The sequence below is a fragment of the Prionailurus viverrinus genome, chromosome B3 (assembly GCF_022837055.1).
Source record: "Prionailurus viverrinus isolate Anna chromosome B3, UM_Priviv_1.0, whole genome shotgun sequence".
Classification (NCBI taxonomy): domain Eukaryota; kingdom Metazoa; phylum Chordata; class Mammalia; order Carnivora; family Felidae; genus Prionailurus; species Prionailurus viverrinus.
This window is the reverse complement of record NC_062566.1, coordinates 117080342-117105521: the sequence shown is the minus strand read 5'-3', so window position 1 is coordinate 117105521 and position 25180 is coordinate 117080342. Positions and strand designations below refer to the sequence as shown.

At 54.2% G+C, this 25180-nt stretch overlaps 1 protein-coding gene across 1 annotated transcript in view; it reads right to left on the bottom strand.

Moving 5' to 3' along the window:
* Window positions 1–1710: 1710 nt before the first annotated feature.
* The window catches only part of ESRRB (estrogen related receptor beta), a 114786-nt gene continuing 91316 nt past the window's right edge, over window positions 1711–25180 (bottom strand). The window contains exons 4-7 of the mRNA XM_047863366.1: window positions 18021–18131; window positions 17370–17531; window positions 8476–8745; window positions 1711–2629 (exon numbers count right to left, since the gene is read on the bottom strand). Of these exons, the coding sequence (XP_047719322.1) occupies window positions 2385–2629; window positions 8476–8745; window positions 17370–17531; window positions 18021–18131 (788 nt within the window). The 3' untranslated portion in view covers window positions 1711–2384. The remainder of the gene's footprint in view (window positions 2630–8475; window positions 8746–17369; window positions 17532–18020; window positions 18132–25180) is intronic.

Genomic DNA, 25180 nt, shown 5'->3' with positions numbered 1-25180 from the left:
ACAAACCCCAGCTGGGGGGCAGCCCCCTGCCGTGGCGCCAGGTCCTCATGCTTGAGCAGGAAGGGACACCCAGGTGACGAGATGCCACCCTCAGCCCCACCTCCTCAAGCACACAGCACGATGAAAGGCTAGGGGAGGCACCCACGGAGCAGACTCCAACTTCTCTCACCGTGAGGTCCCTAGGGTTCGGACCTTAGGGTGTGGTTGTCAGACTTGGGTCTTTGCCCGGGTCCCTTGATGCTGAGGTGCGGGTGTGTCCACCCAGATTGGGACTTCCCAGAGACCTAGGGATGAAGCATCTCGGACGACAATTACAATGCTGACTGTCCCGTGGCTTTGGCCTTGGATTCCCCACCGGCTAACAGGAGAGGAGGAGCGCACGTCACTGGGCCATGAGGCCTCCTGGAACCCATGGTATTTTCTACGTGAGGACATCAGACAGCCACTCTGCACCTGCTGGGTCTCGGCCAGCCCTCCCGCCTGGGGTGACCTCAGCAGGTCCCAGCACAGAAATTCAGGAGCGTCTGGGGTGCAGAAGGTGGCAAGATGACATCAGCCGCAGCCGCCTTATGCGGAGAGCTGCGGGGCTGGCGGCTGCGGGGCTTGGGAGCCAGCACCCGCCCCCCCCCGCCCCCCCCCCCCCCCCCCCCGTGTCCCAGTGATGGGTGAGCCGCCCCGCCTGCCTGTGCACGTGTGCGTTCTCCACAAGTGTCCCTGGTAGGGCTGCCCCGAACCCTGCTTCACAAGGCAGCTGCGTAGGAGGGGCTTTTCCCATCACGCTGAACCCTCCCCCCCCCCCCCACTCCATCCTTGGGGGATCCTCTGAGCAGCCACCCGCTAACCCGTGTGCAAGCACACGAGGTGCTCAGGGCTGCCCTGAGCGGGTTACAACCGACTTTTGAGGCCACTCACAGAAATCAGAAGACAGACCGTCCCCATCTGCCTGGGACTGAAGGGTTTCCCAGGACACGGCCTTCAGTGCTAAAACCAGGAATGTTCAGGGCCAACCAGGGTGGTTGGTCAGTCTACACAGCAGCCAGGAGAACCGGGGGCTCCTACACAGCAGCCAGGAAGACCGGGGGCTCCCGCCAGAGAGCTGGGCCTTCTCAGTGTCCCCAGGGAGCTACGTCGCACCTTAGCCCAGGGTGACAGGAGCACCCCTCCTGTGGCACTGATTCGCCCAACCCTTTGGAATGCAGGGAACAGGGAGTCCTGGTGTCCACTGTCCCCAGAAGCCAGGACGTAGCAGGCAGGCTGGCAACCTCCCCTGAGCTCCCTGTCTTTGGGGATTCCCCGCCTGCTTATTTCTAGGCCTTTCTGTGTTCAGCAAAGATTGGTTCGAGCCTCCCCCATCTTGCCCCAATCCTCCCAGGACCGCCAGCCTGAAATCAGTGCCCAGGGTGCCCTCAGATGGGGCCAGGTCCCTACACTCCCTGTCTTGCCACAGCCCCACCTGCTCCAGATCTGCCCTGAAGGCTGAAAGGGTGGGAGGTGAGAAGCAGCAAGAAGCAGGAGCTCTGGGGAGTATCGCCTGGACCCTGCTCTTTTCTGAGCCAGTGCAGTTCCCAGCTGTGGACCTGGAAGTCACCTTGGCTGGCTGAACCCACTGAGTGAGCTCTGAGGTAGGGGCAGGAAGTAGCAGGGATTTCCCGGGACAGGAGGGGAGGAGGGCAGGTGGGCCCCAGCACAGCGGGGACAGGCAGGTGGGAGCACACAAGGGCGTGTGCCCGGGAAAACGCACGAGCTCTGCCAGCTGCTCCCTCCACGGCGAGTCCCTAATGGGAGCGGAGTGTGCCAAACTGAGAGGAAGGACGGAGGGTGGGAGCCGTCTGGGTCTGGACCGGGGAAGGTACGCAGCCTCCTGAGGGGCCCCAGAGAACCTCAGAGTAGGCGGAGCCTCTGGAAGAAAGCACCTGCCGTCTGGGGAGGGAAAACTTCCAGGTGGCGCCTAGCCTGGGCCGGGGGAGTCCTAGGCACTGAGCACCGGCCGCCCAGTCCACGAGGTGGGGAGGGGGGGGTGGGGGGGTAGGAAATACGCTGCTGTCTCTTGGTGGTTTGGTGGGAAAGGCGGGGCTTCCTCCACGGTCTCTAGTCTCAAGGGAGTCAGCCCTGGGCCCGGGCGTCAGCACTGCCCGTGGAGAAGGAAAAACATACCAGAGAAAAAGCCAGTCACAGGTGAGCCCACGCCCTGCCCTCCCATCCCTGTTCCCCGGCCCCGCTGTACCCAGGAGTCTGCACGCAGCCGGGAGGCGAGAAGCCCCTTCCTCGGGGACTGCTCGTGGCCATGATACAGGGCTTGAAGGTCGAGGCTGGTGGCTGTGGAGGTCTCCGCGTCGGGTCGGTCGGTCTGTCCGCGGGTGGGAGTCGGTCCATGTGCCGGGCCATCAGACCTTGGCCTCCAGCATCTCCAGGAAGAGTTTGTGCATGGGCACCTTGCCCTGCAGTTTGATGCTGTAGAAGTGCTGCACGGCCTTGGCAGCCGTCTGCCGCAGCAGGGGCAGCGTCAGCAGCAGCTTGCCCGTCCTCCGCGGCTCCTCGTGGCGCTGGCTCAGCTCGTAGTCCTGCAGAGCCTCGTGCAGCAGGTCCTGGAGCTTCTGCACTGCCTCCAGATCCTCGATGTACATGGAATCTGTGGGCACAGGGGTCGTGTCAGCGGGTGTGGCCGGACGCCCCCGGGGGATGGGCTCCACCCTGGGGCCCCTGGGCCTCTGCGGGGTGGCCTTCCAAATCCTCACTCTACAAAGAAGGAGACTTGAGGCTCACAGAGGATAAGCGGCCAGCCCGAGGTCACGGAGGCCAATGACACAGCGGAGGCTTGGACCCCGGGAGCGATCTGTATCTAGGAAGGTCATCTCTCGAGAAACCACCAGGAGGTGGCGGCGGAGACCCTGAAGGACTTGAATGTGAGCCGACCCGTCACTGCCCTGGAGGTGCCAGGAGGATTCTGGAGCCAGCCTGGTGGGTTGGAATCCTGCGTCCGTCACTTGCCAAGCTGTGTGACTTTAGGCAAGTCATTTAACTTCTCTGTGCCCTGTTTTTCTCATTCGTTAAATGACGTAACAGCCATACCTACCTCAAGAGGTTGAATGAGTTAATACAGGTCAAGGGCTGAAAACAGTTCCTGTCCCGAAGGAAATGCCCAGCCGGGGGCATCACCACCAGCTCATCTTCAGGGACATCACTAACCTGACAGAATGCCGGGTACGGAATCCACACACAGAGAAAGGGGCTGGGCTCTGCGTGGAGGTGCCCTGTGCTGGGGGACCGAGATGGCCTGGCCGGACGCATGGGGCGCAGTGACGGAGGGTGCCGTGGGGAGCTCTCCAAAAATCCTGAGGAGGGCTTTGGATTCAGGCAGGCACTGGGGGTTCAAACGAAAGTTACCTAAATCCCAGCAGGGCAGGTGCTGACAGCTGGGTTACGGCGGGGTCGGGGCTGAAGCAAAGGCAACGTACTGGAACTCATTCCCCAGCCTTGGGGAAAACACCAGCCTTCTTCAGACACTCCTTAAAGATCTCGAGCCACCACACTGAACCGCAGTGTCTGATGCCTGCCAGAGGCGGGAAGTAAGGGTGCATCTGGGTCAAGTGAGCCGAAGGCTCTGGGGAGGCTGCCAGGAAGGCGGGGCGAGGCCCCAGAGTTCCTCAAGAGAGCAGGGCGATTCGTGCGCGTGCTGGGTTAGTTTAGGTACCAGACTGCCAAGGGCAGCTGTTCCAACTGGCTGACCCCAGTGACTCCTTCTGACCTTCTGGATCCACACTCAGCCCATGACTCCAGGGTCCTGCCTTCTCTTGGGAGAAAAGCAGAATGAGGAAGGCGAGAGTCTCAAGTCCTAGATGCTGTGTTATTTGGGCCAAGTTAGGCTCTCTGAGACTGTTTCTTCATCTGTAAAATGGAGCAAATACCTCCTACCTCATAGGGTCGTGGTGAGGATTAAAAGAGATAGCACATTACCAGGCACTTAGAAACCGCCTAATAAACGTAATACCGTCACCACGGTGAGGACTCAGCCGGGGGGCAAGTGCCTTTAGTGCGCTGGGGCGTTACTGGCCCCATACCCTCCACCTTGTTGGAGCAGCGAGGACTCCTTCTCCACTTGGTAATGGAGCATGGCTCCATTCCTACACTCTCAGCTGTTTCCAGAATGTGCACTCGAGATGCGCTGGTCCCTGTAAGGCTGGGACGTGGCCATCCAGACTCCCTGCCTCCCGCCAGCTTCCTCTCCCCATCCCCCCACCCTCCCCAAGGAGGCCAAAATTGGCAGCTGCCTTCGACCAAAAATGAAATAAAATAACATTGCAAGATTAATTTCTCTGCAATCCATCAGTGAGTCTGTATCGATGGCATTGATAAACTGTTAATTACAAAATCAATGGCTATGAATTTTTTCTGCTGTCAAGGAGCCTTGGAGATGGGACTTGGGGTGAAAGATGGCCGGCAGGCTCCCGAGGGGCTGTGGTTTGGGGGCCCCGGCCTGTCTCTGATGTGTGTCACTCTTCTGCCTGGAGCCAGCCCCCGAGCCCCATGCCCTCAGCCTGAGCAGTGGCACCGTGGGCCACCACCAGGACCACTCCAGCCACCTCCTGGCACCTGTCTCTCCTCCAGCTAACACACTGTTTGGGGGGTTTTCCTACCTTGCTGTACAACCTTTCATGGCTCCCTGGACCGACCCTATTGCACCCCAATCCCTTCCTACCCCCTGCCTAGCCCTAGAGCCTCTGGTCTGACCCCAACCTACTTTTCTGGCCTTACTCATAGCAGGCCTAGGCTTTCCCCCATTTCCTGCTCGACTATGCAGCCAGGGCTGTGAGCGTCACAAACTCCTCCTTCTCTGTTCTGAACTGCTTGGACCGGCACGTAAGCCACAGGATGGCCTGGGAGGTGCCACCGGGCCAGAAGTGCAGGTTCCTGGAACTTCGTCTCCCATGACATGACAGTGCGTACTCAGGCGAAGCTTGATCCAGCTGAATCTCCTGATGGGCTCGTGTCACTAAACCACTGTCAGTCCCCAGGTGCTGTGTGTGCATGCGTGCTTATGTGTGTGCCTGCGTGTACACATCTGCATGTGTGTGCACATGTGTATGTGTGTCGTATTTGTGAACATGTGTATGAGTGCATGTGTCTGTATGCATGCATGTGTGTTCATGTGCGTGTAACTGTATGTGCATGTATGTGTACCTAAGCCTGTGTGTATGTCTGTGTGTGCACGTGTGTCCATATATGTATGTGTGCATGTGTGTGTGCATGTGTATGCATCTGTATTTGGACACACATGTATGTGTGCATGAGTGTATGCATGTGTGTATGCATGTATGTGTGTGCACGTGTAGGTGTCTGTATTTGCATGCATGCCTGTCTTCACACGCATGTGTATGTCTCTGTGCCTGTGTGTGTGCATGCACGTGTCTGTGAGATCAGGACGAGAGCCGAGCTACGGAGCCATCTGAATGCCGTCACGGCCTGACGTTGAGGGGTGGCATAGACGTGACAGCGGCACCCCACCTCTTCACCCTCCTCCTCCCCGCATGGGCCAGCCCGAGCTCAAGGTCAGGGATGAAGCGTCAGGAGAGTCTAAAAGCAAAGACATGCCCTCCAAGGCCCGACAGCCTTGCGGGCCTCACTGTCCCCACGCTGTGTCCTCTGCGTTCACCGAGTCCCCTCCGCCCACACAGACCCCCAGCCCCCTGCCACGGCTGGCTGAGGTGCTTCCCTCTCAGTAGGTGGCACAGGCTCACGAGGGGTGGGGCCACTGTGTACAGTAGGGACCGGGGGGGGGGGGGGGGGGGGGAGGGGGGGCTGTCACTGCCCATTTGTCAAATCTATAGACCCACACAACACAAAGAGTAAAACCTGGATGGCAACCAGGGACTTTTGTTAATAATAATGTATCAATACTGGCTCATTAATTGTAACAAATTGCCACACCAATACAAGATGTGAACGACACAGGAACCCGTGCAGGGGTGGGGGATGAGGGTGGGATGGGTGCCCACACCGTAGTGCCACCTGCTCAGTCGTTCTGGAAATTGAAAACTACTTTTAAAAAACCCAACAGCCCCGGCATTCTCTAACAAAGAACACACTACCATTTTGGAATCTTAATACGTAAATGGTCTGGACGCCTGGGTGGCTCAGCCGGTTAAGTGTCCGACTCTTGTTTTCGGCTGAGGTCATGATCTCACGGTTCACGGGATCGAGCCCTGAGTCTGACTCTGCGCGGACAGCACGGAGCCTGCTTGGGATTCTCTCTCACCTCTCTCTCTCTCTCTCTGCCCGTCCCCGCCCCCACTTGCCTACTTCCCTCTCTCAAAATAAATATTAAAAACAAATTTTTAAAAGATGTATAGGTTATGTATAGAAGCATGTAAAAGTTAAATCATTCTCTTGCATTTGTTTATTAATAAAAGGGAGCTGCACTAAAGGAAATGCTTCCCTCTCTACACTAGATCAGGATCCCCAAGAGCAGAGCCCAAGACCAGGGTCTGGGTGCACAGATTTTCTGGAGGGTGTGCTCTCAGGAGAAAGGGAGGGAGGGAGGCAGGACAGGGTGAGGGTGGGAACAAGCCAGGTGAGGACGTGGCCTCCGCTTTGGCCTGATCCACGTAGGGCTCTGATCTCACCCTGCCAAGAGCCCAGCCTTTTGGTCCCCTGTGTGGGTCGCCATTAGTTGGTGGTGCCAAGGTGCCCGACTCTCCGGGCACGGCGAGTGAGGGCAGATCTTGGCCGAGAGGGCAGCTGTGAGCTATCAGCAGCACAACTCAACAGCTGGGGCAGGGGAGCACGAGCCCAGTAAAGGGGGGCTGAGCAGGGCAGCGGCAGCACCCCTGCATTCTCCCTGAAAACATTTGTTAGGGGGACCACGGTCTCGGTTCGCCAGGGACTGAGGTTTCCTGGGACACGGGACTTACTAAAAGCCGAACCGTACCCTGCAAACCGGTCGCTTACCCTGTTTGTACCGTCTCCGCCTGGGAACCAGCTGTCCCTCTTCCCTGTGCGGATAACACTTTGTTTCCTCTAATATTAATAATAATGATAATAATTAATATTTATTGAACATTTGCTCTAGGCCAGGCACTGGTCTAAGTGCTATATCTTCAGTCGCTCATTCAAGACCAAAGTGTTTGGAGAAGGTACTGGAATGTCCCCATTGTACACACAAGGACAGGGCTAAGGAAGGTTGCCAACCTGCCCAGGCCACACTGCTACTAAGTGTCAGAGCTAAAATTTGAACTTGGGTTCATCTGACCAGACTTGAGCAAGGCACACGCACGCACTGCCCTGGGGAACCGTGTGTGCCTGCCTGACAGTCTCTCTTTAGGACAGGGAGCCTGATTTTCTCCTGCATTCTCCACCCCCTGCCTGGCACAGTACCCCGCATACGGTGGGTGCTCCCCAAGTGTGGACACAGATGACAGTCCAGCTCGCTCACCTGCATCACGAGCGCCCAGCCCCTGTCCCCAGAGATTCCAGCCAGGAGCTGCAAGGGGCTGAAGGAAGGGAGGCAAAGCCTCCTTTTTAAAGAGTTTTATTTTACTTTTATTTATTTTTTATTTTTGAGAGCAAGCGACCGTGCACAAGCTGAGGAGGGGTAGAGGGAGAGGGAGAGAGAGAATCCCAAGCAGGCCCCCTGCCCAGTGCGGAGCCCGACACGGGGCTCGATCTCACGACCCTGAGATCATTGACCCGAGCCAAAATCAAGAGTGGGACGTGAAGCCCTCCTTCTTAACGACAGACCAGACCACTCAGCTGGGAAGGTTTTCTCTCTCTTGTGCCTGAGCGATCTGACTGGAAGATTCAAGGAGTGGCTACGAGCTGGGGGTTGATTTTGCAACGAGAGGGCCTTGGTTTGAGTCCTAGCTCCGACACCCTTTGACAGTGTGGCCCTGGGCAATTTTCTCCAAGCCTCAGTTCCCCCGTCTATAAAATGGGGTAAAAATCATGAGACCCTTGCTCACAGGGTTGTTAAGAATTAAGTAAGTTCACAGCTAATTTATTTAGCAGGTTCAACGCTTACTGTAAGCCCAGCGTGTTGTCAGTGTAACATAATGATGTACAAATAAACCCCCTCCACTGTCTGGTGGGGGAGGGACTCTGTATTGTTCCCCTTTTTACTGATAAAGAATAGGAGGCACAGAGGGAAGCGACTTGCCCAAGAGGCAGAAGCAGGATTTGACTCTCAGCGACTGTAGGGCCTCTGTCCTTAACCGGTGTGCTGGGCTAGATAGCAGAGGCTCAGTTCGTAGAACGCCCTGCAAATCAAGGGCTCAGGAAGCACCTATCGCGGGCCTTGGTCACCGCCCTTTTCTTTTAGCTCCAGGCCAACCCCTTGCACAACCTTTGGTGACAAGAACCTCGGGCATCTTCACGCCACCCTGCCTCTCACGGTGGCCCCGCTCACGAGCTCCGGGGCTGTGCCCCCCGGGGCCCAAGAAGACCTCCGGAAGGTCCCACCGTGGGGCCCGTGCCCGCCCTTACCTGAGTTGGCCAGAGCCAGGGCCTTGAGTGTCACAAACTCCTCCTTCTCCACCTTGAGCTTCTTGTACCTGCGCACCAGCTGCAGGATGGCCCGGTAGAGCTCCAGCAGCCCCGCGAGGCGGGAGTGTTCCTCGTCCATGATGTAGTCCTCAGCATACACCAGCTTGTCCTCGTAGGGCAGCGAGCGGTACACGATGCCCAGGATGAGGATCTCCATCCAGGCGCTCTGCAGCAGGCTCATCTGGTCCCCGAGAGAGAGGTTCGAGAAGCCTGCGGGAAGAGGGGGCAAGGAGGGCAGCAGCAGTCAGGAGGGCTGGCTGGAGGAGGTGGTCCCGGGCCCCGATCCTGCCCCTCCCTCCGTACCTGCTGAACTCCTCGTCCTTCCCTTGGCCAGTGAGTCAGACGGGGAATTCACGGAAAAGACTTATGTAATGAGAGCTCGGTCAATGTTGACAATTGTTATTATCACTCTTGTTGTTAGTTCTGTGCTATTTTCAAATGTCTGGAGAGGTTTTTTTTGGTTAATTAAATGTGTGTGTAATTGAAGGGGTTTTTAAATTCATAATAGGATCAAAAGGCGGCAGTACTGGGTCCCCTTCCCTCTGGGGACTTTCCAGATCCCTCTCTCTGCTCAACCAGGGGACATTTTGGCGTTTTAACGTTGCACAGTCTCAGCTGTGTGTGCCGACCCAGGGGCCCAACCGGGAGAGAGGACTCAGCTGTTCCCAGCCAGTGACCCCCTAGTGACCACAGCCCGGGCTGCTAAGAGCTCAAGAGCCCCCAGGGTCAGGGGGCACTTTCTCACAGAGCAGCCTCTCCTCCAGGGGTCAGACCCCTGCCGTCCTGGCCATCACTCTCCACCTAACGATGACCCTAGCCGTCCTGCATTCCGAGCGCTTAGAATCATGGGAGTTTCCCCCTCCGTGCTAGTAAGGAGGCTGACCCCAGCGCAAAAGGAGGTCGGGATGGGGATGGCTCCTGAATTATGACATGGTCTTGTCCAATGTGCTCGGGAGATTGCCTGGGCCTGAACCCTGACTCCCCATTTCCTAGCTGCAGGCTGACCGTGTGAAAGTTGTAACTGCCCCAAACCTCAGCATCCCCTTCTGTGAAATGGGTATAACTGTTAACACCTGCTTCAGACTCTCCACGAGGTCTGAATAAGACAACGATTATGGGACATACAACATGTTCACTGAGCTCGTACTATTGCTATTAACGATGAGATGAAAAGTCTTCATGTGCAAAATGAGAAGTGTCTGGAATTGCTTTATACACGTACTTAACTCAGGCATGGAACAATGAACATCTTTTTTTTTTTTTTTAAACTCTTGCCCATCGTGGGGCTCCAACTCACGAACTGTGAGATGATGACCTGAGCCAAAACCAAGAAGCAGATGCTTAACCAATGGAGCCAGGCATCCCGGAACAATTAACATTTTGATCTGAGAGGAGGGTAGAGAAGAAGGAGCGGGAGGAGAAAGAAGGGAGGGAGGGAAGAAGTTGATTTTTAAACTTCTCGGTCACTAAACACAAGGTGGTAACTTCGGCCAGAAATTCCAAGATTGGCTCCCACACGGATGCCGCCAGACTGACGGAAAGAAGGAAGAGTATCCACACAGCCATCTGTATGTACCATGCATCCCGGGCGGCCGGGTCTGAGTTTGCCCATGTGGGTCTCTGCTGCATTGGCGCCCTGGCACCTCACCCCGTGTGGGTGCAGCGCTGATGCCGGGGCTTTGAGGGTGAAGAGGTGGTTTTCAGACAGGCCCCCTCTGTTCCCTACACTGGTGGTGCCCGGCGAGCCTGACCGAGGGGTGATGCCCGTGGCTGTCGTTACTGTTTTTGTTGTTATTAGCACACTACTGGCATGACCCTCTTCTTCCTTCTGGGCACAGCTAGAGGCCCGGGGTGGTCCTGAGCTTCTCGACAGGCCCATCGCTCTGGGTTTCCGTGGAGTCTGTCCCACCCCTCACCTGCCATCCCCCGAGTCTAAAACCCACGGTCCCTCTCCATTTTCCAACCAGTGCGCGAATGTTCAACCTTAGGGGGCACTCCTGGGGCTCCTGGCTCACCACCTGGCTGCTGGCACTCATCGAAAGAGCTGAGCGATGACACTGATGGACGGGGCAGGCCTGGATTGACATACCTCCTTGGGGAGAGGGGTCAGGTGTATGCGTGCTGTCTGGATCCCAGCGTGAGAGGGGGTGTGTGGCAGCCTGTGGTGGCAGGGAGAGCCGGGAGGTAATAAAAGGCAGATAGAACGGACATCCAATTTCCCTTATCGGGCCTCTGAGCGGGAGAGGGCTTGGGCGACATTAATTAACAGATCCCAATCAGCCAGCTCATGAGGGTGTGTGCACGCAGGGACGTGGGGGCTGCACTGGAAGCAGACAGACCGGGAGGGAAGATGTAGGAGGTGGACGGGGCAAAATTAACAGACAATTGCAAAAAGGGAGGTGAGGTAAGAGTGAGACTTCTGGAAACGAAAGAGAAGGGACCCCTGTGACGCCCATCACGAAGGTACCATCACCAGAGGCACATTAACAGCATCTTTGGTCTCTTCCTTCATCCAGCACCTCCTCACTGGGCACCTGCTAAATGCCAGGCCCTGTGGGCAGAACGGTGAGCTTCAACCAGAAGGGGTCCCTGAGTGCAAGCGCTCGCGGTCAGGAGGGAAAGGCATGCCCCGAGCACCGAGCTCTGCCGTGACCCTGAAGTTGGGGCAGTGAGAAGAACAAGGGGGGTGGAGGGCTCTGAGAACTTGGCCCAAACAAGAACGTGCCGAAGGCTTTGCAGAAGGAGACTTGGGGCTGAACCCTGCAGGGTAGGAGGGACTCTAAAGAGGGTGGCGAGGGCCCCACTGGCGAGCACACCCCAGGGTGCGGGAATGAGCTGCTGTCCCTCTCCCCACCCCCACTGCCAAGCGCCGGCTGGGACAAGGGAGATGTGCAGTGCATATTCCCAGCACAGAGCACAAGAAATGCCATTGGACCCTGACTCCTAGGTGACAAGAAAATGGGCCCAAAGAACTCGCTGAGACCCTCTCAGTCCTTCAGCCACGAGGTTGAATTTTGGCACCTTTTCCCATCGTGCAGAAGCCAGAGACACAGGCCTGCCCTCTGGGAGGAGGGGAGCAGGTGGTGGGAGAAAGGGGACAGCGCCTTTGAGAGTTTGGGCCACCATCTGAGGATAGACCTAGGCCTGTGTGCGGACCTCTCTGCAGTGGACTTGGCCCTCGGCCCCTGACCTCTCTCCTTCTCCTTGAGTGGCTCCAAAAGGAGCTGGAAGGGGCTTTGAAAATCCAAATGTACTCTCCAAAGTGCTGAATGGTATACAGAGGCTGCTTCTCTTTGTGCCAGGTAGGGGGGGAAAATATGTGGTATGTCCTAATATTTTAAAAAGTTCAAATACTTTCTAGTACTTCAAAAAAAGACACACTAGAAGGAAGAACGAAACATAAAAACAGCTCTAGGAGGAAGGAGGGGAGGCAACAGGGCTGGAGGGGAAGGCTCTGTGTGCACATTTCTACCTAGTTTTGGTCTTTGAACCTGTCCATATTTAAGATGTCCCAAAATAAAACTAAATCCAGCATAAAACAAAAGGCATGCTTCCTTCAACCTGGAAATTCCACTGCTAGGAATTTCTCCCAGAAAGAAAAGGATGCACAAATACACACAGATAAATGTGAAAGGGTGTTTTGTTCCATCAGTCTGTAATGGCCTCAAGCAGGAAACAACCTAAATGTAACTAATGTGATTCGTGTAATTACTATATAAACATAATTATTAGCTAAACGAATGGCACGTTAGAAGCCACCAGAAAGAATGAGGTAGAACTATTTTTGTGGGTGTGGAAAGACACCCATGAACGTAAGGAGGACTTAACTATTAAGGACACAGATGCCACGACCAGACCCTAGAATCCTAGCTCTGCTGACCACTGGCTGTGACGCTGGGTATGTCCACTTCTGTGTGCCTCAGTTTCCTCATCTGTAAAACGGGAATAATAATAATAATAATAATACTTTCCTAACGGGACTGTGTGGATTGAATGAGCTGACGTGCGGAGTACTCGGTACACTGCCTAGCACAAGGGAAGTGCTACCATGTTATAGAATTCAATGAAAAAAAGCAAGACGTAGAGCAGTTGTTCTAGAATGGTCTCAGGGTGGGGAGAGAACATGCACACACACGTACGCACACAGTGGCTGTACGTGCACAGGAAATTCCCAGAAGGATGTTTAAGAAAGATGAGGGATTTGGAACTCCTAATTTCCAGCCCTCTGTCCCTGCCCATCATCTTTGGTAAAAGCACATACTCTTTCTTTTATTTAAACCCAGACCAAGGGCTGAAGCACTCCTCCCTGTCCTTCGGCCAAGCACCCTCCACGTCTGCTTTTCTGTGCTGAGCTGGGTCTCCTCCTCCATCGAGCAATTAGCAATTCTGGGACAGGGTGGCTTCCGGGAGAGGCTGGTGTGGCCCAGGCCCCTGGGCGAGAGCACTGCCCGCTGGAGGTCCTGCCCTGCCCCAGCTGGCTGTCCCTGCCCGCCTCCCCTCCTGGGGCCCTGCTGCCCACCCCCACAAAGTTGCTTTATCTGCACCAACTGATCTGATAACAGTCAGGATCTTCCCAAGCCCCCATCCCCCAGTGGTTTGACAGCATGAGCTCCTAGAATTTAAGGAAAAAAAAAAAAAAAAAGAGCACATAATTTGTGGCAAGTGGAGTTCATAATCTGTTAATTTATTATCGTTTCTGTCGACCTGGAGGGCCATTAGCAGAGGTAATAAAGGGAGATGTAATTATAGGATCTGAGGCCACTCCAGACACAGCTGCTGTCACTCGGCAGCCCATATTTCATCGGCCGCTGGCATTCTTCTCTCCCCAGCGAGAGCCAGACGGTGGCTACCTGGGAGCAGGGCCGCTGAGGAGCCCTCCGTGAGGAGGCCTCTGGGGGGTCCCCCCCGCAGAGGTGTGCACGTGTCACCCTGGCCTGGGAGGGCTCCCCTGGCTGGCAGAGCCTCCAGGCCACCTGGGGTGACAGGACAATTCATCAAGCGATACCCACTGCCTCTTAAAGGCTGCTGCCCCTCGCTCGAACCTGTCACTCCCGGGGAACGAGGGGTGGGCGCTCTAAAGACTCGGGCTTATCCTCTGGGCAACCCAGGACTTGGAAAGTTCAACTCCAGGTAAAAGCCTGCATGTGTGCGGGGTAAGGCCACTGCAGACGGACTGAAACAAAGGAATGGCTGCTATTCTGAGTGAGCCGCAATCAGCCCGAGCTCCCTAGGGAGCTCACCCGTGTGAAAGTGTCCTGTGCGTTCAAACATGTGAGTGAAAGCCGGTGGTGGGGGGGGGGTGGCTGCTGAGAAATGAGTTTTGTGCTCAAACGATCCTTCCTCCTGGCCAAGCGGGTCGCTCAGCGCCTGTGTACATATGTTAGCTTCTGGCCTGCAGCCTGAAAACTTGTGTTCGTGGCGCCCTGCTGCCCTTCTGGGCTTTTCCTCCATGGCCACTGCCCATCAGTCCCGAAGGCCTAGCTCAGCGTCTGCTCTCTGCCCCCGCATCCCATGGCATCCCTCGGTCCCGTGGTTCTCCTTGCTGCCTCCTAAGTGTGCAGGAGATGGGAAACAGGGTAGAGGTAAAGGGAAACAGGCAGTGGGGTGGTAATATTGAAGCAAGGGTCATGGAGGTTCCTCATGGAGGTCTAGGTCTATTTTTGTACGTTTAGAATTTCTCATGAGCAAGTATTTTGTTGGGGGCACCTGGGTGGCTCAGCCGCTGAAGAGTCCGACTTCGGCTCAGGTCATGATCTCACGGTCTGTGAGTTCAAGCCCCATGTCGGGCTCTGTGCTGACAGCTCAGAGCCTGGAGCCTGCTTCCAATTCTGTGTCTCCCCCTCTCTCTGCCCCTCCCTGCCCTGCTCATATTCTGTCTCTGTCTCTCTCTCTCAAAAATAAATAAACGTTAAAAAAAATTCTTTTTAAGGAAAAAGTATTGGGGCGCCTGGTGGCTCTGTCAGTGAAGCGTCCAACTTCAGCTCAGGTCATGATCTCACTGTTCCGAGTTCGAGCCCCGTGTCGGGCTCTGTGCTGACAGCTCAGAGCCTGGAGCCTGTTTCGAATTCTGTGTCTCCCTCTCTGTCTCTGCCCACCCCCCACTCGTGCCCCTCTCTCTCTCTCTCTCTCTCTCTCTCTCTCTCACACACACACACACACACACACACACACACACACACAAACATTAAAAAAAAATTTAAAAAGGAGTATTTTACTAAAAACAAAATTATCCACCTTATTTATAAATGAGATCCTTGGGGCAGAAATTAATCTACTTCTTTGTATCAGCCACAACTCCTAGCAAGAGACCTTACTCAATAAATGCATGCAAAGGCAAGTATGAAGTGCCCTCTGTATGCCAGGCTATGGACAGATACTGAGAGGTTAGCTTGTACTGAGTCATGAGACGTGGTCTCCCGTGCTTAAGGAAAGTGGGCTGGGCTCTGCTTCAGAGTGCTAACCTGAGCGGTCTTAAGGAACCTTCTGCTGTCCAGGAACCAGGATGGACAGGAGCTGACGTCAGTCCCAGGGTGGGGCCCTGGCTTGCATCTACCCTGCTAATAAACCTGGTCTCTTTCTGGCTGTCTCTCTCTCTCTCTCTCTCTCTCTCTAAAGGCCAGTGAGCAGGTCTTCAGGGGAGTTTTCTGTCTAATCTGAGATGGGATTAAGTCGATTAGTTTAAACATATCAGGCACTTGATATGTCATCGCCCCTAATATGAGGTTTACACGCAGTGGCAGGAGACACTATTAATTAATTTTACCTTAAACACTAGAAGGTCAGGCCCAAATAATTCAGCATGCAAATTTATGCAAAATAGGCAAATTAGTGTTTCCGACAGACAAATGAGCCCCTATGTTTATTTTATTTTTTAATCAAAAAGAATCCAGCTCTGGACAAGGGAAAAGGAAGATGTGAAAGGAAGCTTTTAATACTATTAGCAAAGACAATGACACAGTCACGGTCCCTGCCACTTATCAAGCACCCACTGTGTGCGGGGGCTGGGCTGATGGCCCTGTACCATCTATTACGATTCCTAATTCACAGGCAAGGACACTGAAGCTCAGAAAAATGAGATCTCTTCACAAGGCCAGTAAGGACAGAACTTGGATCAGGGCTCGGGTCTGTCTGGATCCAAAGTCTGGGCCCCTAACAGCCACTCTGCTCGGCCCACCTCCCTCTTGGTCGGGAACAGATGGGAGATGGCGCTGGAGGGAGGGAAGACAGGAGAGAGGAACGGGTGCAAGGGAGACAGCGCCTCCTGGTTCTACGCTTCCCCTTAGAGGTGGCAGGAAAAGGAAGCGGTGACCTGGGGGACCGCCAGGCGCCACCCCTGAGCCATCGCTGGGATGCGATGGAAGAGGAGCGTGTGATGGCGGGGAGGGCAGGATGTGAGGGGCAGGGGGAGCTGTACCGGATTCGGCCCCGGGTCAGTGGAGCAATCCGGGCTGAGGTGTCTTACGCAGTGGCCTGACCCCACGTCTGTGCTGAATCAGCACGGGCCAGATTCAAAATTACTGACTGTGTAATCCCAAGAGGCTGAGCTCCTTAGTAAGGGCGTCCAGCTCAGATCCCCGGTGAGGCCCTCCCCGAGTCGGAACGCCAGGGGCCATCTGCGCAAGGAATGCTACGCTTCCTGCCAGCTAAGTGATGCCAGCATCAGCTCCCGAGCCCTCGTCCGCAGGAAGACTCCTTCATCTAGGTTGTGCACACACGCGTGTCTTCTGTAAAAACATTCTGACTCCCCCCAGTCAACTGCGGGCCTTGGCATCTAAAGTCTCAGACACCTTTGCTACACCACCGTGTATGCTACATTCATTTTTCAGAGCCGGCGACACACACAAAGAGGACCTACAGACAGGAAGATAAACTGCCCCATGTCACATCGCTAGTAAGAATCCGAGTCCGTGGTGGATGACTGCCAGAGGAAAACAGGATGTCCCCACCACACTATGAGACAAGCTGTAGAAACCTTATGAGGCACAAACTGCACAGGCTTTCGAAAGCTCCCCAACACGTGTGTAATGCAAAACACGTGGGTATCGGCGTCTACAAAAATAAAATTAAAAACCAGCTTCCACCGTCTGTCCAGACGGAGGATGCTGAAGGAAGGGTGTGGGCCACACGCAGCGAACAGCCGTATCCGGAGTCCATTATCACCTGAAACGTATTTATTACATGCACCTTCCACGCCACCTATTAAGAGATGGGCCTCCCGTAAGATCAGGCAAGTGGCAATAGTGAGCCGGCAGTGAACGTGAACATGGACCACACATCACACTCATTCTTGCATTTCATCCTCACGGCAAAGCCCACGAAGGAGGTACTGCTATTATTCCCTGTTCACAGAGGGGCCGGGTGACCTGCCCAGGGTGACACAGCTAGTGAGCCGCAGACCCAGATGTTGAATCCTTTGAATCCCAGACTTTGACTCCCCAGCCCATGTTCTTAACCACTCCAGTCCACCGGCCGCTAAAGGAAGCAAGAGACTCAAATTCTCTGCTGCATTTTCCCAGCACATTTCCAATAAGGTCTACAAGAAAACCCTTTGGTCTTGAAGGACTCAGAGAACTTGCTCTTTGAATCTCACCTATTGTAAGAAGCAATCAGCAACCCTCGAGAGTGATCACTGATTCTGAAGAGCCCCCAGCAGTTCAGGAATGTTACTGGACCTCCCAACACCTGCTTACCTCCAATCCCACGAAAAGAAAAGGAGCCCAGAAGAAAACACGGCTCCTGGGTCCCGGGGCTCCCATGCATCAGAACCACAGTGGCGGGGACAGTGGCTGAGAGTCCCTGGCTATACCACCCCTGCCCGGTCGTATGGGACTCACCTGGGATGTGCTTGGCCCAGCCAATGATGACCACGAGCTCCCTGTCTGCCAGGTCACAGAGAGTGGTCAGGGCCTTGATGTCGCCCTCCGGCATGCCAGGGGGAGGCATGGCATAGAGCTTGTCCGGCTCGGCCACCAGCAGGTAGGAGACAATCTTGGTCACTGCCAACAACCAGAGGAGCAATGTGAACGTTGGGGGAGGAGGGAGGGGCCGGGGTGGAGCCTGCAGTGGCTCGGAAAGAAAAGTTGGGTTCTGAGGAGTCTCTCCCCTCCCCCTCCCCTTCTCACTCCACAAACTTGCTGGCCGTGTTGATTTGGGCTATTAAAAAATAGCCCTCCAAGGGAAGTTGCTGGTGACTTCCCTTGAGAGGAACCTGCTTTGAGTGGCAGGTGAGGGCGACACGTTCTGGATGCCGGGGCCCATGCCTTCTTAGGATCATGCTTCATTTGGAACCACATTCTGTAAATCCCACATGGAAAGGCCTTCCGAATGAAGCCTGAAGCACCCGACACCCAGCCGGCCACCAATGCCACCTCCCCAGGATCCACACTGTCTCTAGCCAGCAGCGGGAAGGTGGCATCTCCCCACGGGGGCCAGATGTCCCAGGTACCCATGCTGGCAGAAGGAGCATGGACTGCCCTGACACTCACATGGCTTTTTAGCGGGTGGAGAAATCTGTAAGCTCAGGTATGGGCTGCTCTCAGAGTCCAGCCGTCGCTTGTATTTCTGGCGGCCTCCACGCACTCGGTCAAGGCGCACACCTGTTGGGGAAGAAAGGGGCAAGGTGTCAGGCTATTCAACATCAGGGGTGTTAGCACTAACTCTGGAATCGCAACACTGGCTTCGGCCCCCACGACTAGATGGGTTTCCAGCTGCCCCATGGCCAGCTCAGCCAGGGAGTCCCGCAATCCTAAAACTAACGGTAATGACCCATCCCAGCTGCCCCGGGCCCGGCCCTGCCTCTGGATTCAGCATCCTCCTGACATCTATCCCGAGCAACCCATAGCTTGAGTCTTTCGTCTCCAAAGGGAAAGCACAATGTAAGCACTCCTCTAGACGTTAGGGAAGGAAGACTCGTTATTTTAGATCTGCTGTGAATCCAGGGAGGGTTGAGTTGGCTTGCAAGACGGGAAAGGACCTCTCTGCCACTGGCAGGCACCTCCAAAGAACAAGAACAAGAATGTTCAGCCTTTTCACGTAAGCAGCATCTGAATGGGTGTTCATTACAGATGTCAATTTCTGGGTCCCACTTTCAGAGATCGTAGGATGGAGTTCTACGGTCTGTCTTCTAGACTAAAGGGAGTGTGAGGACTAGTCCGGGCAGTGGTAGTACCCTCCGTAGCAGGGGCGTGGGTAGCCGTGGACCAGACTCTCCTGGATGGGGATGCAGGTGGTCCTGGCCACACCTGGAAGATGAACGCTTCAAAGTCTCCCAGCAGCAGGTGCAAAAGCAGGTGTGGCTACTCCACACTGACATCCCTTCCCAGGATGAGGCCCGATCCTACAGAGATCTGCTATTTCCCTGGGTCGATACGGCCTCCCAGGAACCCACCCCACCCTCAGCAACTGCAGTCTAGACAGACATGTTCGTACCATTTGACACCCCTCACCAGCCTGCAGGGTGGACAGGACCTCAAATAGGTTCCTCATCCAAAGGCACACAAGCAAAGACTGGACACCAACCTATGTGGCCTGCCCTGAAAAACGGATGGGATCCAACAAATTAGCTCCAAAGTATGAATTATTACAGGAAACAGAGCGGCTCCCTTAAGCTTACCATGAACCGGGCCTTGATTAAAACACATAAAATGTGAAAGAAAGTGGGGCACCTGGGTGGCTCAGTCGGTTAAGCCTCCGACTTCAGCTCAGGTCATGATCTCACAGCTTGTGGGTTCGAGCCCCGCGTTGGACTCTGTGCTGACAGCTCAGAGCCTGGAGCCTGCTTCGGACTCTGTGTCTCCCTCTCTTTCTTCCCCTCCCCTGCTCACACTCTGTCTCTCTCTCTCTCAAAAATAAGTAAACATAAAAAAATTTTTTAATAAAAAATAAAAAAGTAATGAGATAGAGCCCTGAGAGGAAGAGCGCTCAGTGGCCACCTTAGCCTCTGAGGTGACAGGTCAAGTTCAACTTCCTGTTCCTTTCCCCAAAGGTCAACAGCATCACCCTCAGAGTCCTAGTAGTTGATCTTCAAGGCACTTTCCCGCTGCCACCTCCTCCTGCCTGTCCTCCTAGCTTGGCAGTGGTGGCAGCTCAGGCCCTTCCTGGGGAGAGGCCAGAAGGCAGCAATATGGGTGACCGAATGGAACGAGGATTTAGATCCCGTTCAGGCCAAGGGTGATTTGCTGGCTGCTTCTGAGGATGTACAGCTACTACGGTTAAGTCCCTGGGACGCGAGAGGAAGTTTCCGGGGCAATGAGAGCCATAGAAAGTGAAATCACTTTGTTTGCTGAATAAGAGGGACCAGCCTTTCAACTGCTAGTTGCCCTAAGGGAACTGGGGTGGGGAACCGGCATGGTACCGTGCCCACGTGCTCCCAGTCAAGGGCTCAGACCTCCTCCATCCTTCAGGGAGGATGTTGTGAGCCACCAAGACAGATGGCCCAGGGGGACTCTATGTGGGGCCAGTCACTGCTCTGCATTTTCATCAGCGGCGTCCTTTTCACCCCCCTGTCTGACATTCCTGTACTTGATGGTGAGCATGGCTGCAGTAAACTTTTCTGGGGGGAGACGGTCTACCCAGCATCTCACCCCTGCTTCCCGCTTAAAGGTAATTCCCCTATTGTGGGTCATCTCGCAGTGGGGGGGCCTGTGCCCACTGCAACTCTGGGTATCTAACTCGACCCTCTGGAGGCTGAAGCATGGGCTGGTGACTCAGGAACAGCTAACGGGAAGCTTTGATCAAATGGCACCAAAACGGAGGGGGAGAGCTGCTCAGGGCTGCAGCGGTGGTCAGCAGCGGGGGTGTGGGCACCCTGGGCCACACTCTCCTGGCTACTGCATCTCTTGTGCCTAGGCTTTCTGGAGCTTCCCTTGGTCCTTGTCTGGCTTCTAAGTGTGGTCCTTGAGCCTCCTGAGAAGCTTCCAGTGAACTCCCCTGCTGCTTTGAGGGGCAGAGCAGATTGCAACTGACCACGCCTACAGTTGGGTTGCCTTGGACCAGACCCTGTGACAAGGAGAGTTTATCTGAAGGTGAACCCAGGAAGAAAGCCAATCACGAGTGTGTTCCTGAGTAGGTGAGCAGGTTATTGCCGTTGCTAGCTGAGGCTCAGCCTCCCTGAAGACCCTGGGAGTCAGGGCAGGACACTCCCCGGTTACCCTGCTGCAGATGAGGGCCTTGGGCATCCAACCGCCCCTCCTGGCAGTCACCAGCCCTTCCCCGACCGGGGCTGGGCGGGCTGTGGGGCCCAAAGCAAGCCCTGGGCACAGCTGCGGTCACCAGGAGGCAGTTCAGTCAGCATGCATGTGACAGAGCGCGGAGTGAAGGCAGGTGGGACACCGGCCACTGCCCTCCTTCTCAAAGGGTGGTCCAGGCCAGGCATCATCCGGGAGCTTGTCTGAAATGCAAATATGTCAGGCTGCCCCCTAGGAACGGGAGTCAGCACTTCAACAAGGTGACTCAGAGGCACAACGGTGTTTGGAAAGGGCTGCAATATAGCATCCTACAGACTGGCAGCGGCCCGGACCTTGAAGGGGACAGAGGAGGCCCATCCGGTGCAGGAGCTAAACCCACATGCTGGTGGGGCTCTGGCTCCTGAACGCCACCCCTCCCTTCTGGCCCCCTCAGTGAGGGCAGAAGGAGCAGGCACACAAAGGCAGGAAGGATGGCTCCTCCTTTGAGGGTTTTGTGGGGAAAGTTCTGTTTTCCTGACACCCTCCAGTGATACAGCTACAAAGCAGCTGCCCCCCCACCCCGCCGCTGCCTACAACACGGACCCCGGACGTTGTGAGCCAAACCCTCCACCAGGCTCTGCTTTGTCTTAGAAAGCTGGTAAGACTAAAAGTGAGAATGCCTGACTTCATTCACACAGGATGAGGAGGGGGCCCATTTCCTGCGCACCTACTGTGTGCCGGGGTCTGACCAGAGTCCAGGATGAGCCCTTCCCCACCTCACTGACTTTCTCTCCTGAGGCTAGTCTCACAAGCTCTCCCCTACACCCACCCCGGGTGGTGTAGCAGGAGTGGGAACTGCTCAACAAAACCCTGAAAGAGGCATGGGTCCCTTAGCAAGGCAAGGAGATGAGCAGTTGCCACTTCTGTCACAACCTCCATCTAGAATGTTCTTTGTCCTGATATAGGGCCTGGCCTGTAGTGGCTGTTCAAGAAAGTCTTGATGCATACAGGAACGGCTGGGCCTCCTTCCCTTGGGGGCTGGGTGCTTCTTCCAGACATCCAAGCTCCAACAGCACCGCTACAACCAGGGGCTGCTCCCCGTCCCATTACAGGGTCTGTCATGGTGCCCAATGCCCAATGGATGCTTAGAAAGCCAGAGCTGGGGGCGCCTGGGTGGCTCAGTTGGTTGAGCATCTGACTTCAGCTCAGGGCATGATCTCACAGTTCATGGGTTCAAGCCCCACATCAGGCTCTGCCCTAACAGCGTGGAGACTGCTTCAGATCTTTTGTCTCCCTCTCTGTGCCCCCCCCCCAACCCCCTCAAAAATTAACATTAAAAAAAAAAAAGCTGGAGCTTTTACTATCACCATCATCATCACCATTATTATTACCATTTTTCCCCAACAAGTATATACAATTCTCTGGTAAATCACAGTAATGACAAACATGAGAACAGCCTAATTTGTGGAGGACTTTCTCTGTGTTGCCCTTTGTAATCTACAGCATATAAAGCAGGCACAATTATCCCCATTTTACAAACGAGAACAACCGAGGCTCGGGTGACTGAGTAATCTGCCTAGTAAAAGAGCCAGTACCTACGCTCTCTGCTACTCCAGGGTACAGCTCCCCTGGGCCCGGTGGCTGTAATCTCTCCTCTAAATTTTCTCCTTCAGATCTTCACAGCAGGATGGTCAATGGCTCCAATCAATACATGCATCAGTTATCAGCTTATTCTGTTTTCTTAAGAAAAGTAGACTGCTGGGTTCGATTATGCCTCAATTGATGTCTGGTATGAGCCAGGTTTGCATCCTGGCCTCCTGCCTGCTTTCCCAGATCTTCCCCCAGCCACAAGCCCATAAGCGCTCCACCCCATGGGATCCACTGGTCAAGGTCCCAGACCTGTCTCAACGGCCTTGGCCCAGTTGGCTCTCATAGCCTTGGTCTCGTCATCACCAGGTATGGGGAAGGAGGCAATGGTAGTATCAACTCTGCTCACCGAATATGGCTCTTGTGACACCAGAATGACACAACAGCAGGGAAAGGCTTGGTAAGTTGGCAGTGGTTCAACAGGCCAAGGGAGGCCGTCACTGCCACTGCCCCACACGGCAGCATTCACTGCACTGTGTGCCACCTCGCGCTTTGTTCCCTCTGTTCCTATCCGCTTTTCAGTTCACTGGGTTCCTAAGGGAAAGAGCCCAAGTCAGCTCCATTTTCACCCAGCCCGTGGTAGGCAGTCAAGTGTCTGAGTGAACTGATGCACCAGTTCAAATGAAGCGCTGCAGGCTTAGGAAACAAAAGACTCTCAGGGTCTTATCCTTTTCCCAGTTTCCATCTGTTCCCCCCAGCCTCTAGAAATTCACTCCCTTAGGACAGCCCATTCCTCATCAAAGTTTCCCCTTGTATTGAGCTAAATTCTGTCTCTAGGTCACTTTCTACCTACCCTCCATCCCATCCAATGAGACTACCCCCTTTCACAAGACAACCCCTCATGGACTTGAACATCCTTGGGCACCCTCCTTCTGTGGCCAAGCACTCCTTATTTTCTATATTCGTACAGTGTTTTCAGGCCAATCACCTCCCTGCCTTATACGCATTTGTCTTTATTGATGTGGTCTGCTCTGAACTGAGAATGGTCAGCTTCTTCAACACAGAGACAGGGGACAGAGGTCTGAATTCCTCTACCCTCTGCCTAAACAGACGCTGGTCAACTGTGTTTGTACGTATTATCTGCCAATGTGTTTTTATACTTTATCTAGAGTACACTGCTCACAATTTTAGTAAATGAGATAATGGCATGGACTGGGTTCTCATCCTGAGCGCTGCAGCAAGATGCTGTATCATGAATCCTTTAAAAACAAATCACCAGATTCTAACGGTTGGGTCTGGCAGACATTATTAGTTGTCTACCCAACTAACTTTTCATTCCCTCTCTTTCATGCTAACAGAACCTGGGTTTTGTTTATAGAAACATCCTACCCCTAGCACTATAGTCCTACCAATCCTGGTTCCTACTTTCCCAGTTTCTGTGGTAGCAAGTGCTGGTCATATGACCTGGTTCCAGCCAATGGGCTGTAAGGGGAAGTCCATGTTGGGGGCTTCCGGGAATGGTTTTGCTTTTCTGGTAGGAGAGACAGATATGTTTGGTGCAACTCTGTTGCCTTTCTCCTGCCCTGACCTGGAAGGTGAAGGTTAGAGCTGTGGCAGCCAAGTGAGGACGTCAAAGAACACCAAAAAAAGACAGAAAGAGCCTGGGAAATGCCAGCAACTGCCGATCTCCAGAATCCCTGGTAGGTAGGGAAATCAATCTCCTTTATCGATGCTTAAGCTACTAGCAGTCAAGTTCTCCGTAACTTGCAGCAGAAAGCAATTTTAACTAATAAAATGGACAATTACTTCTTAAATTAGGATGCTTAAGTCTTACAAACACCAAATGGGAAAAAAAAAGAGAGAGAGAGAGAGAGAGAGAGAGAGAAGGCAACTTGAACTTGAAGAGTTGGCTTACTGTTTGTGTTCTCAGAGTTTTAGCAAACTGTCTAAAAAAGTAGGCTCAGGGAGTATATTAAAATACTAATTAATTTATAATCGCTGTCTGGGATTATTAGATTCCATCATTTTATTGATACTTTCTGAATTTAAAGCATTCATAACACTTAACACGTGAGCTATTCCAGATGTCTAAATACCGTAATGAATACACACCCTTTGTTGAACCACTGTTCAACACTGTTAATCCCTTAACATGTGCAGGCCAAAATTTAAGCATTCACAAATTTGCTAAGAATACAAAAAGATCAATAATCCCTGGAATCCTGTGCAGGATGTTCCTGTGCATTCTGAGTCCTGTAGTTGACCTCAGGACTAGACAGGGAGCCAACACGACAACACCCCTAAATCTTGTAGACAAGAATGTAAGGAGAAGGTCACATCTACTGAGCAGCCGTTACTTGGTGCTGCCCTCTGCTCTGAGCATTTCACGTAGGGACTGCAACAACCCTAGAGGGAGATTCTATTAGCCCGTTTTACAGATGGAGAAATTGAGGCGAAGCGAGAGTGAGTAACTTGCCGAGACCACACAGGTAGGAATGCAGTCTGACTTTGACCTCTGAGAACAGCTACAATTCTCACCTTCTCGTTCAGGCAATTCCTGCCAGATCTTTTCAGGCTGGCACTGTTAAAGGCTCCCCACTGTTGCTAGTCCTGGGGTCCATCACCACTTCTGACTGGTTCCCACAATCACACTCACCCCTCTGTAAATAGTGCCTTCATTAAATCCTCTTTGGTGGCCTGTGAGGGGACATCGGCTCCTGCCCAGCCCTGACCAAGACAATGGGGAGGTGAGATGTGCTCAGTCACCCTTGCAAGGAACAGGGGGAAAGGGAGTGTGAACGGGAGGAGGAGCCAAGTCCATGCTGAGATGCTTCATCACAAGGCCTGAAAGCAAAGACCCAGAACCTTCCTGGCTGCAGCTTGCCGGGCATGCC